The following is a 16,671-nucleotide window of genomic DNA, read 5'->3' on the forward strand; positions in this document are numbered from 1 at the left end:
AAACAGAAGAGTTATTTAGAGTGCACAGTAACTTAGGGAAGCTTTCATTGGGAGGTTTCATGAGAGTTCAAGCTGAAAGACCATTTGTAGACAACATAAGCCCTCTGGGCTTGGTTCTTGATTAAATGTAGGTGATGATAATTAAATATAACTTTCTGCCTTTAATATTACAAATATGACTATTTGCATGCTATTTGAATGCTTATATTTTAATGGAAGGTATAGTAGGGCAGACTAATATCTGATGCATTTTTTCATGTTTTGTTAAAACATCATTTTTTCCTCATCAGCAACTTATGCGGGAGCGACAGCAGATGGCCAGCCGCCCCTTTGCTTCTGTCGATGTAGCACTGGAAGTAGGAGCTGAGCAAACAGACTTTCTACGAGGGCCATTAGAGGTAGGAACAGTGGTGCTGACAAGGGACCATTGTGATTTGCATATTTATATTGCTAGTCTCATCTGCATCTGCTTCTGAAACCAAGCAGTGTCTGATTACCTGGAGCTGACAAGTCTCAGCTACATATGTTATGCCATTTTCAAGGTGCAGAGTTTTAATAGCATGACATGAGCTGTAACAAAAGCCACTGGAGAATCTATTAGCCTGGGCTGGAGTGACAGCCAGCTCACCTGGCAGTCCTTGCATGATGGATGTGAGCTGAAGGAATGCAAGAGACAGGCATTAAAGAGGGAGCAAACCTCACGCTCAGTCCTCTGAGTACACAGTGCCCCCTAGTTAACATCTATCTCAATTAACTCAGATTACAGCAGACAAACAAACAAACAAAGAAATAAAGCAGCTGTGAGTCGAATGTCAGCGTTGTGTTTTATTCGTACAGGTATAAAGAATACAGTGTACTGCATATTTTCATTTGTAGATAATGGCTACATTACTGCATTCTTTTATTGTAATTGCACTACATTGGAAAAGAAATAATAATATGCATGGCAATGTGATATTGGAATAGCGTAATAATGCATGAAATGGATTCTGGAATTTTCATCTGAAAATAGAGGGAGAATTACAATATGTGGATAATAATGAATATCTAATCTATGTTGGGCTTTTGGTAGATTGTAATCCTCTATTTCTTTATTTTCATTTACAATATTGTGTTTACAGTTATTACTTTAAATTATTTATGGTGGGACCTGGAAATGAGGTGTGATAGCTCTGAAATCACTCAAGATTGTACTTTTCTTTTCATTGCTGCCAATTCCTCTTAAACTCAAAGCTTCTCTTACTTTTCTCAATCACCTCTTTCAATAGAAGATTAAATACGCTCTATCAAATCTCTAAGGTTCATGGAGAAGTGAGCCATGTGAAAAACAGATTCATAGCAGAAAGAAGAAGAATTGGCTTTTGAGTACTTATCAAATTGAGATGCTCTGTCCTGCTACTGTATAGGAAGCAATCACAACTGTTCTTGCTGGCATAATTTAAATACTTGAAACAGATAGTGAATAAAACTGCCATATCACTTTGAAGGACCTTTGATATTTTCTGACCAAATACTAGAACCCCCACAATCTTCATGAATATCACCATATTTCTATCTCCCTTTATCTCAGAACAGAAGACCTCTCCAGCTCCCCAGACTGAGAACACGTTATGCTGTAGTTAAAAATTAACTGGTTTAAACTTGATTTCATTGTTTTTATGCTGGTCTCTGGCCACAATTTCTGTTTTCTTTTCAGAAGGAAACACTGAGTGGGAGACTAGGCACCCAACCTCTAATTCTGTATATACTGATTATTTAATTAAGCTTTAGAACTAAACATCACAAGTTAATTGCCATATTTTCTTTTATCATGTCTTTTATTTAGCACTAAAAGAGGTAGATGCTAAAATGTTTTAATTCTATTTTACAGGTTTTATTAGCTTTTTCTACCTAGCCTAGTATTTTTTAGTTATAGTATAGTATTCAGTAACCATAGTGGGTTTTTTCCTAATTAATACGTAATTGCACACAGAACAAAGTACATTCAGAGTTTCCTTGGAATTACAATACACTGATCTATATCCAAACAAGGCTCTGTCCTGAGAATTAAGTGAGTGTGATTCAGGGTATTGACTGTCTTTGATGTACATACTGTAAAAAAGAGATGTTTTAAGCGTCTGTTCCAGGTCTGTCCTCAATTTGTGAATGGTTGTAGCAGCTGTAAAAGTTGTGGTCACCATTCTGTTCTTCTTTGTCAGCTCTCTTTTGGACTGAAGAGAATTTGGATCACACATACACTTCCAGATGTTAATGCCTAAACAGAAGTATAGTATGAAGCAGCTATAAATTCATTTTGTTGTATTAAGTTATAATCATAGAATGATTTTAATGATTTTGTGGTATCTGATGCCCATTGTGACCTTCTAAACTTACAAATATTTTCATAAAAATGAGCAATATGTAGTAAGTCACTTCAAAATGTTCCATTGGCATGGAAGAGATCTTGCACTGATGTATCAGGGGTTCCAGATTTAACAGTGGTGCATTGTGTCCTATCAACTCATACTTCTATTGACATTGTAGTAACTCCAGCACTTCCAATGACCTGGTATTGATCCATGGGTCCCCTGGGCATCATGTAATGTCACTGAACTGTTCCAAACGTCACTGCAAGTCTCCCTTTCGACTGCATAGTGAGACAGCTATGAATACTGTACATAAAAGGATTCCCTAGTGTATATACTTACAATACAATCGATAATGTTTGGATCTATTTTCAGTTAGCAGCGATTTGCAACAGATTAAAATTCTGAAAAAATTATAAAAGAGAGTCGAATCTTTGTTATTTTGGGCTCTCTTTCTGCTTTGCAGTCTTTACCAGCCAGTCTATCTTTCTTAATATTTTACAACAAAATGACAGTATGTTGATATTAACTCCTTTAAAATCTTTAATCTGCATCATATTCCTCCTGTTTACTGCTGCCTGACTTGGTTTTTAGGAACTGGCAATAGCCTTTGCTCTTCACAACTAAACCATGTTATTCGTCAGTCTTTGCCTCTTCAGGCTGCCTTTCTGTGTAACTGAATCACAATATGACATTAACACGTCTTACTTTGTCATCCATTCTGTCATGTTGGCCTCAATCAACTGTTAAATATCTTCTTATCAGCTTAAACTTAACACAGAGGAGATCAAACTTAATTTTTATCCCCTTTGCCCTCCTTCTCTCTCGGTGTTGTGGCAGTATCGCAAATCTAAATCTATGAAGCAATACCTGTTCCTGCCGTGGCATGATATTATTGATGCTAATCTTGTGCACAAATATCCTATTTACCCCATGCCAGCCCTAATGCACATCTTCATCTGCTTCCATTATTATTACTATTTCGCTTCTTACAGGGGATGAACTCAACTCCACATGAACTCTTACAGGGGAAGGTGAGGCTGGAGGACTTCCCTTTTGGGAAGAACAAGTGCAGCCTAAAGTTACTCTGGTGGAGGAGGGGAAGGAAAGTCTGGAAGGCACTGAATGTCTGCTGGGTCCAGCCTTGTTCAATGTCTTCATTAATGACCTGGATGAAGGCATCGAGTGCACCCTTAGCAAGTTTGTGGATGACACTAAGCTGGGTGGAAGCATGGATCTGCTGGAGGGTAGGGAGGCTCCAAAGGGATCTGAACAGGCTGGACCACTGGGCTGAGACCAATGGCATGAGGTTTAACAAGGCCAAGTGCCGGGTCCTGCAGTTGGGGCACAACAACCCTGTGCAGTGCTACAGACTAGGAGCAGACTGGCTAGAAAGCTGCCTGGAGGAGAGAGACCTGGGGGTGTTGGTTGACAGCGACTGAACATGAGCCAGCAGTGGCCCAGGTGGCCAAGAAGGCCAATGGCATCTTGGCTTGTATCAGAAACAGCGTGACCAGCAGGTCCAGGGAGGTTATTCTCCCTCTGTACTCGACACTGGTGAGACCGCTCCTCGAATCCTGTGTTCAGTTCTGGGCCCCTCACCACAAGAAGCATGTTGAGGCTCTGGAGCGTGTCCAGAGAAGAGCAACGAAGCTGGTGAAGGGGCTGGAGAACAGGCCTTATGAGGAATGGCTGAGAGAGCTGGGGTTGTTTAGCCTGGAGAAGAGGAGGCTGAGGGGAGACCTCATTGCTCTCTGTAACTACCTGAAAGGAGGTTGTGGAGAGGAGGGAGCTGGCCTCTTCTCCTGAGCGGCAAGTGACACAACAAGAGGGAATGGCCTCAAGCTCCACCAGGGGAGGTTCAGGCTGGACATCAGGAAAAAATTTTTAGAGAAAGGGTCATTGGGCACTGGGACAGGCTGCCCAGGGAGGTGGCTGAGGTCACCATCCCTGGAGGTGTTTAAAAGTCTGGTGGGTGAAGTGCTGAGGGACATGGTTTAGTGATTGATAGGAATGGTTGGACTCGATGATCCTGGGAGTCTTTTCCAACCTAGTGATTCTGTAATTCTGTGATTCTGTCCCAAGAAGGGAACAGTCAAGGGGGGGTAGAGTAAAGTGACCAGCACCCCATGGACAGGTAAAAGAAGAGAAAGAATTCCTAAGGTTCCTGTTAGCAGTTTCACGTAGCGCAGGCTGTTAGGGAGCAGAGTAAGAAAATATGGGAGCCTGAGAATATTGTGATGTTTTGTGATACCACCATAATTTTTTCAATACCAGAATCATAAAATATTAAAGTAGCATCATAGATCAATAGATACACTTCCTGACACTCAGTGCCCTCAGTGTTAAAACATTTTTTATTCCTTTCATCTTGTTTTTCTAGACATCTAAGCCATTTACAGACCTGGTTGCTTTTTGCTGCTCAGTATATCCCAAAAGCTAAATCATTTAGGCTATCCTCATATTCTAAGCCTCCTTTAGGCAACATTTTCTTCTCCAAAGTGTAAGTCAGTTTTGAAGAGTCACTTCCACTGTGCTGCTGACACTCATTCTAGTTAATCTGTCTGTTAAGCGCAAAGTAGTAAAAATGTTTCTTCTTTCCTGCTTTGCTTGACTTCTGGATATTTTTTGGTTCATTCAGAGCCCATGATTTTTTTTGAAACAGAGACAGATTCTTTCTTTAGGCCTGTGAGATAAGGTGGGCACAACTATAAACTCTAAAGTGCGGTCATGTTGTATCTGGACAGCAGCATCTATTGTGCCCTATCTGCTGGGGTAGAGACAAAGGCGTTACTGCCTGCATAAATAACCAAGTCCAGACCTGCTTTTAGGATGATTATCCATTTGATATCTTTACAACATTACTTAGATACCTTGGATATCTTTGTTTTTTGTATCAATGTCGTGTAATAATTATTTCTATAGAAAAACATGCAGTACATATTTCAATCATTTTTCCATCAAGTTACTGCCTTTCCTGCAGACTTAACACAGAATTTAGGTTATTCTCTACTTCTTACAAGGTAAGATGATCTCAAGAATTTTGAATTTCAAATAAAATCTGATAAAATTTGTTTCTCTAGCAAACAATAAGGAACACATACAGTACATTAAATAAGTTTTGACTTTAGGCCACTTCTGATGAGTATGGAGCAAAGATGAACAACTATTGCTTATTTATTTTTCTTTAAGATTTGGAAGGGTATGCACTGATACCAGTAGCCATCATCAAACCAAGAATGGCTATTAGAAATCAGAGTGGCTTATTAAAACACATTAAAATCCAATAGAATCATCAAATCATAATGGAATCATCATAGAATAGTATGTGTTGGAAGAGTCCTTAAAGATCACCCAGTTCCAACCCCTCTGCCATGGGCAGGGTTACTTTCCATAGGTTGCTCAAAGCCTCATCCAACCTGACCTTGAACACTTCCAAGGATGGAGCAGCTACAGCTTCCCTGGGCAACCTGTGCAAGCGCCTCCCCACCCTCACAGGAAAACATTTCTTCCTCATATCCAATCTAAGTCTCCCCTCCTTCGGCTTAAAACTGTTCCCCCTTGTCCTATCAATGTTTTCCCTCCTCATGTTGAGCTTCTCATTCACTAACGCGCCCAAGGCCTTCTCCTCAGAGTTGTTCTCAGTTCATTCTCTGCCCAGCCTGTGTTTGTGCTTAGGATTGCCCTGACCCAGGTTCAGGGCCTTGTTGAACTTCATGAGGTTTGCACAGCTGACCTCTCAAGCCTGTCAAGGTCCCTCTGGATGGTGCCCCTTCCCTTCAACATGTCGACCATGCCACACAGCTTGGTGTCACTGGCAAACTTGCTGAGGGTGCACTCAATCCCTCTGCCCGTGTCTATGGCAAAGATGTTAACTGGCACCGGTCCCATGCCAGAGGTTTGTAGGGTTTAGGTAGATGAAGTTTATATTAATGAACTGTGTTACTGGTTTCTCCTGTCAATAAGGTCTTAGGGCTTTTAGCCTGCTTTCCAAATAAATCCAGTTAAGTTGTGTTCATTTTCTTGTTTAATTTGAACAATTCAGTGAGTAATTTTTGAAACTGCAACCTGAGCATACTTCATTATATTTTACGAAATGAAACTAGTTGTGTACTTTATCAGCGTTGCACCCGCATTATTGTGATGACATAATGTCTAATATCAAGGAACAGACTCTTCCCAAGTCTCTTTTATAGGTCATCATGTTGCCCTTTGGTATTCTCAGTTCCTAATTTTAGTCTCATATCAGAGGATAACTTCACTCCCCTTGTATGACATTAACAATTTATTTAAGATAATGATGAAATTGTTGCTGTAATGGTCATCTTGTTTCCAATCACTGTAAAGGCAATACATACTTGGCAACAGGAGCTATCAAAGACCATTACAGCTGCACTTTTTGCTCACTTGAAATCATGCCATAATATATAATTTGCAATGTTGCACGTGTTGCTTATGCAAACTTATTGGGGAGCTGGGAACTTCAGATAAGAAGTATATTGTATTAATTATTTATGATAAATAAAATACAGTCAAATCTGACTATTCTATATTATCCCACACTATCTTGTGGGAAAATCAGGCATTCTGCTGCATGAGGCTAATCCATGTTTCTATCTTTGTGTGCTGAGGAAGGTTTAATTCCAAGTGTAGGATGCAGCATATAAGCCAGTTCAGACATGATCACACAGACCACATTGCAGGTTGTCCTGAATGAATCCAGGGACTGCAAAAGCTGTAACTGCACTTAAGCGGACAGAAATATTGTTCAGATACCCCTCCTCCCTTCATTCTTTTCAATGTTGTTTAGAAACAAGGGTTGGATTGTTTTTCTGTAACCTGCCCCTTCGAAGTCGTTGGATGTGCATGTGCAGAGTTGGTGGTTTTAGAACTCTCATCCCTGAGTTTATTTGTAACTAATATTTTTCTTTCCAAGCACGGTTTTTATGTTTTGGGGGTTTTTTTGTTTGTTTTTTAAACTCATTCTAATTACAAGTTTGGATCATCCATATTGTCCATATGTTCTATCTGTAAGCCAAGCTCTGCTTGGCATTGGAAGGGGCTTTGCTAAGTGCTGTGTCTGGTCTGTGGCACTGCAGCCACATGGAGGACCAGAGGAGAGAGAATCTAGATGAGAACAATGTAAGCAATCAGAGTCTTAGAAACTATAGCTACAAGGAAAAGTCAAGGGAATTGGAGTAGACTATTGAAAGGAGTCAAAATAATAACTTTCAAATATGCAAAAGGTTAGTAGCAATCAGGAGGGCATGCACTGTATGCAGCAAAGGTGTAATGGACTTAAATTATGGTAAAGGAGGTTTAGGCAGGATATCAGGGAAAAGCTTCTCATAATACAGCTGAATCACTGGAAGCAATTCCCTGGGGAGGTGATGGAATTTCTTTTATTGGAAGCTTTTTAAGCACAGGTTAGACAAATATTACTCAGGTATCGTGTACCATAGCTGCATTAGCTTCTCTCCTTTCAGATTTGTCTTTATTATTCTGATTGCCACGTAGCTCTTCATTCTGCATGCTCTCTGAACATTTTCCATTTCTGTTGTTCTAACAACTTAATTGCCTTCATTCCACTATTAGTTTTCTGTTACTGAATATTTCTGACCTTTCTTTTCACTTTTGCTGTTATCTTCATTGATTTATGTCTTCAGTTGTCTTGCAAGATCAGAAACTGTTAAGTCATCTCTGACACGCGGTCTCTCTGTTACTGCAGGTCTGCCTAACATGATCTCTGATCCATTCTGGGATAGTTTCAATATTCTCCTTGAGGTCTATTTTCATAATGTAATTATTTTTTGTCTTAATGAGTGCATTAACATTTTTATAGCCTTTCAAAAATCCATGCATCCCATCATACTAGACCTCATAGAAACATTGTCAGATGATACACCTGACACTGAAGATAAGAATCTGTGTTGGATCACATTCTCCGTTTTTCTGTATTACTCAAAGATCATGCTAAATTTGCTATCCATTGCCTCCAGAACTCCAATATCTTGAGCTACACTTTGACCTTGATGGCCCGCTGCATTCTTCTCTGCCCAGTCTCTCAGCCCTGTCATCTAGAAAGCTTTCTCCTAGACTATTGAGTCACTTGAATCCTGATTTTAAGTCTATTTATTTTTTAATTTGCAAATGATTGATTCACATTGGGGATCTTTTGTGATACCACGTGTGAGGGATGTTACATCATAAGCTGAATTCACATCCAATAGATCTTCCATTAGAGAAAAGCGCTAACTTGATAACAGTGTTGTTTGGTTTGCAGTAACTCCTTCCTCATATAAAGAACTGGTTTTCCTGAAATAAAAATGTTCAGATTTCATACCATTTAATTCCTCATTTAGTGGCCTTATACAACAACGTAGCTCTGCCCAATGATATTTCTTTACATTTGCATGAGATTTTTGTTGCTTCTCTTTAAATTTATGTCTAGCAATGCGTGAATTTTCTGAGCCTGTGATTCAGAACAAATTCCTAATCTAGTTGCTCATGCATTCTGGTCACAGCTATGATTTTTTTGTGTGTACTGCGTGTACCAACTCTGCTCAATGTAAAGTGTATAGATATTCAATTCCTTGCACAGAATCAAGTTAACAATGTTTTAAGATTTCTAAGTAATAGTTTTCTCCTTTGGCATGTGGGAAATGTAAAAATAGTCTGAGAAATGCTTCCTGGAATAAGCCACATTGTTTGGTTTTTTTTCATATAGGCCAAATATCTGTGTGTCTGTATGTGTGTGTGTTTATTGCTAAAATATATACTAACGCCTCAAAACTTGTTGATATTTTGACAGAGTTTTTAACCTAAAGAAAGTTTTTAAAAATTGTGTATTGGTTCTGGAATGTACAGACTCCCTAATTTAGAGAAAACACAATTTTAATTCCAACATTCTCTTGTTTGCTTGCTTATTTCTGTTGAGTCTATTTACCCTTATGGGCAAATTGACTTTGTAAGAATACCTTAAACATGATGTTTAGAGATTTATTTACATGCAAGTTGATGTCCCGAAATTTCGTAGTACACCAGATTATAACTGCTCTGCATGTTAGCTGATGAACTGCAGGATCTGTGAATTCACAATTAATTCTGAAAACCTGATTTTGTTCTTTTTTTTTTTGATGAAAATGTATCTTTCCACTTCACAAAATTTATCTGGCACATGTACTGCATAATCAGATGACTATAGAAATTGTTTGGATAGAAATATGTGATTTGTGTTGAACAAAATTGCCAACAAATTTCATGCTCAATTGGAAGAATTAGCAGGAATTTTGGATGACTAATTAAATGTAGGTGTTCAGCTGTATTGGCATGCTGTAATAGAAATTGTTAAATTATTGTATTACTCGGAGTTGCAAATGGAAAGTATCAAAATAAACATTCTGATTGTTTTCATGCAGACGTGTTTAGATGTGTCTGTAAATGTTGTGAATAATGACACTGTACATGCTCTGTGTTCATTAAAATTAATAAATATTGTTTTCCCAACATCTTAATTCATAAAGTGGATAGGTACAAAATTCAGTGAGTGCAAACCAAAACACATTTATGTGCCTCAAGGATTGTCTTTGAGCAAAGTTGTTTATGGAAATCTTTCCTTTGGATAGTGAATCTGCGAGAATAACATTTCCAGAATTGTGGAAAATGACCATGCCGAAAGCATGGAAATAGTTATGCTGGTGGGATAACTAAAAAGCACGTAGGTTGACATTTTTCTTGGTTTGACTGACGAGGCCTTTCTGTACACCTGATGTGCACATGCTATTTTCTGACAGGCTGTTCTTCCTAGTTATATCTATTTTCTTAGTATTTCCTTTGGATTTAGATCAAACTTATTTCTCATCTTTCAAGTGGGACATTTAAAAGAAAAGGAGAAGAAGAGATAGGTGTAGAAATGATGGCCTTTCATCAGCTATTTCCCACACTTCCAGGTGGAAGTGGCTACTGCATTGAGTTGTTCGATATTTGGCAACTTGTAGTCTTTAGCTTTGCTTCAGAGACTTTACTTGCATGCCATTTCCTGACTCTGTATTTGGATTTCAGTTTTTTCTGCCAACAACAATACATATTGAAAGTACAGCAGACAGGTGACAGAAGTGCAATGCCTTTGCTTTTCTTCACAGAACTTGACAACCTGCATGTATTGTGAGGCAATCTAATAGGTTGCACCAGTTTGCACTGAAGTTTTATCGCTCTATAACTTCTATTGAACTAAAATTGAGTCTGAAGGAAATATGAATTCATTGCGCAGAAGGCAATGCACCTGCCCTGGACAGCAGGTGCCTAAACCTCACTCAGGCTTCAGAGAGCCACTCAATTTGCTCACTTTCCAAGAGTCTTTAAACTAGCAGGCGCTTTCCTACTTGGTCTACAGACTCAGCTTTCAGAGAATTATTTGCTTAGCTTTGCCTAATTCCACAGAAAAGACTGAAATGCTATGTCTGTTCAGGACTACAACTTAACCAGTTTCGAAGATGGGAACCTTTTATTCAATAATATAGTAAGAATAGCATTTGTCCATGAAGTAAGAAAGCACTGAGCCTTACAGGGACCTACAGAGCACTAGGCACCCTGTGGGAGTGCACTCTTATTTTTACAGCTGTTAAAGTGAATTAATCAGGTGGCAAAAGAAAAACAGATAAGAGGGAATCTAACTGCTTGAGTGACGTGGACACTCCTCTATTTCGTACCTTGAATAATGTGAGAGGCAATTTCTGGCTTTACACTGATTGTTTGGAAACGTATGGTAGTAATTACAGGCAGACTAGGTCACTTATTTGGTGTGAGGAACAGAAAATTTCAAAGAAGCTATGAGGAGAAAGGTATGTAAGCCATAGGACATGGATTCTGTTCACTGGCTTTGCAAAGCAGAGGTGGAATCATTGCTTAAGGTGTTAGTGTCAGTAATAATCCCAACAATATTTTTTTAATAGTAAACACCATAACATTAGAATTTGAAAAATGAATGGGGTCAATCAGGATTTAGGGCCTGATAGTACAATTCTGTAATGGTCCTGAAGGAGCATTCTCCTAGTATGATTTCTTTTGGAAATTGAAAGATTATGAATGGTGTACTGCAGTGAAGTAAAAAGCCACAGTAAAGTGGAAGTCACAAAGGCAGTTAGACTGCAGTGAAATCGAGAAGGTCAATAAGTTTGTATCAGGGCCATCTCTATCAGAGGAACTCCTTAAAAAAAGTAAGCAGTATGTGTGATATGTGATAGCTTCCATTTATAGTGTACTTTACAAATGTATTAGAACTTCCTATAACAAGGACTGTAAAACATTATTGTTCATTAGTGTGAAGCAGTGAAGTTTTTAACAGATGCGTAAGAAATAAAATTTTCTTTTTTCATCTTCGGTATATATTCATGTTATTGTAGAGTTTTGCCTTTCCAAGTGCTATTCTTCCTACTATATCCTTGGCAAGATGACCTTTTCTTTATCTTTATTATCCAGCTTTCAGTAAGAAACTGGGAAGTTTAAAGAGATGCTTGCTGTCAGCTTCTGGTCTCAACTGCTTAGGCCTCTAAAAAGGATGTATATATATTGAACCAAATGGAGTTAGTAAATAAAGTCATTCTGTTTTACAAACAACTTAATGGTCATTAAAGGAAAAGCCACTGGGCTTTCGGAAAAGTAGACAAGCAATCGATTTTATATTGAGAAATTTTTCAAATTGTAGAAACAAGAAGGAATCAAATCTGCCCTTCTGAGCAGACATAAGTATGTTTATGTGCAGAAAAATATTATCCAGTGACTCACGATCATAATTCGTGTTTTGCAACATAAAATGCACAAGTGTAGGACACACTTTAAGATCACCACTAAATATACCAAGAGGTGCTGACATGACTTTGGCAATGAGATCCAGTGAGATCATTTTCCTCTGGGCATATGGATGCTGTAAGGGGCTTATTTCATTTTTTTACATGAAGAATATTTTAAAATCATATCAAAAGAAAGAAAATATATTACAATTTTGTTATTAGTGGAGCCAGACAAATGTCATAACTTGAATATGCATTAAAAAAAAACCATAACCTACTGTTGTGTACTCCTATGTACCTTAACTATCAATGTTATTTGAGTTACATTCCCCCATCACTCATTTAATTAACTCAGGAAAGGTAGAGTTGCAGGAGGTCCAAATCCAGCACGGTGTATATCTGCTAGAGCACTGTTAAAACTAGACTAGTGAAATAGTTTACTTACTCTGATGGATTTATTGAGGAATAACCAATTTGTGTGTGTGGATAAATGCAGAGTAACTGCAGAAATGTATTTTTGAAACACTGAAAAAACCTTTTATTTTTCTTTCTCGGTATGCTCAAGTGGCAGAAGTTGTACTACAACCTGAATATTTAATTTTCTTTTTCTCCAAAATAGTTACAGCATCTGCTTCTCCTCTAGCAGGAAACTTTCATGGACAATATCCATTGAAGTGAGTGCAAGTGCAGAGTGGTTGTGATCTAGCAACAGTTTATAACCAGTTTGACACTATTTTGCAAAATAAAAAACTAAAGAGGATTTTAAATAAGCTTCTTAACCTTGATGTCTGTCTTGTTAGTGACTTTCTTTTAATTATATGAAGATGTAACAGCTCAAGGTCAAAAGGAAGTAAGAGGAGAACTGGAAGGGGTGCATGAACAATTAGCACCCTGAAGGAGAGTAATAATTAATGTGGGGCCATACAGGAAGATGCTTTGGGAACAACAATTATATATCCATAAACATGCGAAAAGTACACATCTATAAAATGGCTGAAAACTGCTTCTGTATCTCCTCCAATGTGACTTCTTCACTGAGTGATATGTTGATGAAATTTGCATGCAACCCGAACTGTATTTCCCAGAGGCTGGCTATAGTGCTATGATTTGTATATGCACTGCATATTGCCATTGGAATTCACAACAAGAAGGGGCATAAAACCAGTGCATTTAGCACAGGAGTGTGAGATGATTTGTGGGGTTTTTTATGTATACATTTTGCTTTGCGTTTATGTGAGAGGGGGCAAAGCTGGAGAAATTTGTCTAGGATTTGGGGTAAATTATAGGGAAGTTTGTGAAAGTCTGCAGATGAAATAGTATTTCAGTAATATTATTCACCTAAGGAACTTATGTCTCCTATAGAACTTGGAACTGGTTTTGTTCCAAAGCATTGTTCCATTGTGCAAGGTGAACAAAAAAAAAACAAACGCAAGTTTCATCACAGACCTTTAGGCAGTGCTTTAGATGTGCTGTCTTAGCCACAGAGTGTCTTGAGGATAAGGTCTGAAACCTTGAAGCCAGCACAGAAAGCAGAGGGTAGATCTGACATCTATACAGCAGTTTCTGCAATAGCCTTTGCTATAGGAATACTATATTACTCTCTTTCAGATAGTTTTTCAAAGGGCTTGAAATGTCCAAGTATATCATAGAACTGTAGTCGCCTTGAGAGGTGAAAATAGTACAATCAACTCGCTATCTTTCAGAATGTGGGGCAACAACTTCAGATCAACTGGGAAAGGCAGAAATGCTGCTCAATGAGAGCTGGGTCTGAGTGAGAAATTCAAAAGCTTTGCTATAGAACAAGTTGTATTGATCATTGTTTGCCACATCTTCTGTGCAGTTATAGGGTCTTCTGAATTGTTTTCCCTGCTCACCTCTGCTTTGCCTGTTTTTATCTCTTAACTAGCTTGTCTTCATCAGTATGCAGATCTTCTCCAAGCAACATTCTGTTCCAGCATTATGATCACATGGCGAGCACTTCTAACAGATGAATGCAGCTATTTGTTACCTGGGTCTTTACCGCTCTAGAGACTTCATCTTCTCATCAACTGTTTCAGAGATTTTACATTAATAGGACCAAGGAGCTGATCCTTATTCAGAGACTTCACGTGAAGCAGAAATTCAATATTTTTTCTTACTGAATTTGAATTAGGCAGTATGCATCGTGCACAATGGAATCATAGAATATTTTAGGTTGGAAGGAACCTCTTGAAGTGATCTGTCACTCAAAGAGACTGGAGATGAACCAACCCCCAAGCAAAGTTAAGCCACCTTTGATCAGATTGCTGAGGGCCCTGCCTGATGGTGTTCTAAGTATTTCTAAGTGTGATGATTCTGCAGAATGGTTGGCCCCTGTTCAGTTGTTTGAGTGCCATCGTTGTGAAAAGCCTTTTCCTAATATCTCATCAGAAACTCCTTTCTTGAAACTTCTTTCTGCTGCCCATTGTCTTATCCCCATGAGAAAATCACGACATAGTCAAAGTCAGCAATAAGATCCCAGCTTAACTGTCTTTTAAGATTAAAAAGATCCTGGACTATCAGGCTTTCCTTCTAACTCCTAGGCTACTCCTGTATCTCACACCATCCACTGCTCTCTTCCACTGAGCGAGTCACATCATCACCAAAAGTAACCAGGTTGGTGAGACAAACTTTGCCTTTCATAAATCCACACTGGCTATTCCTAATCAAACTTTTGTTTTTCCTGTGTCTGGACAGGGTTTTGGAGGGAATTGTCTTCATAATCTTCCCAGAGATGATGGGAAGCAGGTTAGGCTGAACCAGTCTGAACTTCCCCAGATCTTCCTTCTTGCCCTTCTTAAAAGACATGTAATATTTGCATTTACAAGGATCAGGAACTTCCTCAGATCACCATAACTGCTCAAAGATGAAAGCATTTTCTCAATGACATGGGCCAGTTCCCAGTATCCCATCTGGTCCTGTGGACTTGATTACATCAAGTTTTCTTAAGTGGTTCCCAGTCCATTATTTCTTTACCATAGGAACTATATGTGCTCTCTACTAACTCAACCAGATGAAAAACATTGGTAAACTCCAAAAACTATGTTGCTTAGGATTTCAGGTGTTTTCACGTGTGTGTGGGGAAAAAAAAAAGTTCTTGCATAAACTAGAAAAGCTTTGATGTTAATGTAATCAAAGAACTAAATTTCCTTCAGCAGCAGCATGTGAGAGTGGTCAGTGTCTGCTTTGCTGCTGATAGTTCTAGGTGGGACATATATTTTGACATTTTATTATGCCACCCTGTATGTTCCTGATTTTTTTCCTTTACCTTTTGGTAGTTGAAATTTGTACATTTGTATACTATGCACATTTTTTAAAAAGAATATGTTTAAATATTGTCAATGAAGTTACAAAACACAGTTACGAGTTTGTGGCTCACATATGGTGAGATGAGATCAGCTTTCTTAGGGTTTTTTTTACGGGCTTTGTGGTAAAACTGGGCACAGTTCACAGGGTAACAAACCAGAAAGGGTTAATGAAGGTCCCACTCACAGGCTTTTACCTATCCTCAGCTTTGACCAGTTAGCCAATTAGAAACAGCAGGTGGAAAAGCCTAGATCCAAATAAATAACAACTCTGCAGGCTCTCCTGAGAGTGATGTAGATTTGTGCTGAGAGATGCTGTAGCAAGAGTTTTGTGTGAAGAGCAATGACTGACCACGGAAAGCAACCTGGAAGCTTGGTGAGTTGTGGAAAGAAAAGTCTCTCTTCTGCCTTGTTGAGTAGGGTGTCTTGGCTGGAGTTCATTAAAGTTAAGGTGAGCTGTACTAAAACTCTTTGTATGTGGTATTTGGCAATGCTGGTTTACTTCTTCAAAGAAAAAAAGCAAAAGAAAAAGTAGATTTTAAGAACTTATAACTAAGATTAAGTGAGAAATGTGGTTTTCTCTCTAGGTCTGATTTTCTTTGCTTGGGTTTTGGCGTTTCTTCTTGGTAACATGCCAGTTGTAGTTGTCTTACTTGTTTGTACCAGCTGCACTTAGGATAGCCCAGTATTAAAAATCACCTTTCTTTTTAGTGCACGTTAGTACTTTTTTGCTTGTGTACCCTCTGAAGCCTACTAGGCAGTCCAGGCAGGTGTAGCTTTTCTCCCTAGTACACACTTTCTTTTTTTCATTGTCATGAAATAGGCTGGCCACTCTTCTTAATCAAGTTTCACTTAAATACACAGTCTCTTCTTTTTGGAATCCCAAATACCTTTCTTCTAAGCATTTTAGATCATGAAGCTATATTAACTATGGAGTCAGTGTGCTAGAAGGATGCTCTAATTGCTCCCACAACAGAGGTGGTCAGGGAGTTTGAGCCCTTGAATCTTTCTGATCTGTCTTCTGATCAGGCTTAGCAGTTACACTCCATTTGTTCTTGTGTAACTAGAATCTCTTCTTTTTCAACAATAATTGAAAATAGTATCTATATGTTAACTTGTTGCTGCAAATAACGTGATGCATATCCTACTGTTTCAAACAAATTCATGTATAGCACTGTCCTTCCAAAGGTAGTCCATCCAATTTCAAAGGAAGTG

At 38.5% G+C, this 16,671-nt stretch overlaps 1 protein-coding gene across 4 annotated transcripts in view; it reads left to right on the forward strand.

The window, feature by feature from the left end:
- The window catches only part of ATRNL1 (attractin like 1), a 491,214-nt gene that overhangs the window by 364,800 nt on the left and 109,743 nt on the right, over positions 1 to 16,671 (forward strand). For 2 of the 4 annotated variants that reach the window (XM_069863707.1, XM_069863709.1), the window contains exon 27: positions 291 to 398. The exons of the other annotated variants lie outside the window; for them this stretch is intronic. In XM_069863707.1, coding sequence (XP_069719808.1) covers positions 291 to 398 — 108 coding nt within the window. The remainder of the gene's footprint in view (positions 1 to 290; positions 399 to 16,671) is intronic. 4 annotated transcript variants of the gene reach the window in all.

The sequence above is a fragment of the Phaenicophaeus curvirostris genome, chromosome 9 (assembly GCF_032191515.1).
Source record: "Phaenicophaeus curvirostris isolate KB17595 chromosome 9, BPBGC_Pcur_1.0, whole genome shotgun sequence".
NCBI lineage: Eukaryota > Metazoa > Chordata > Aves > Cuculiformes > Cuculidae > Phaenicophaeus > Phaenicophaeus curvirostris.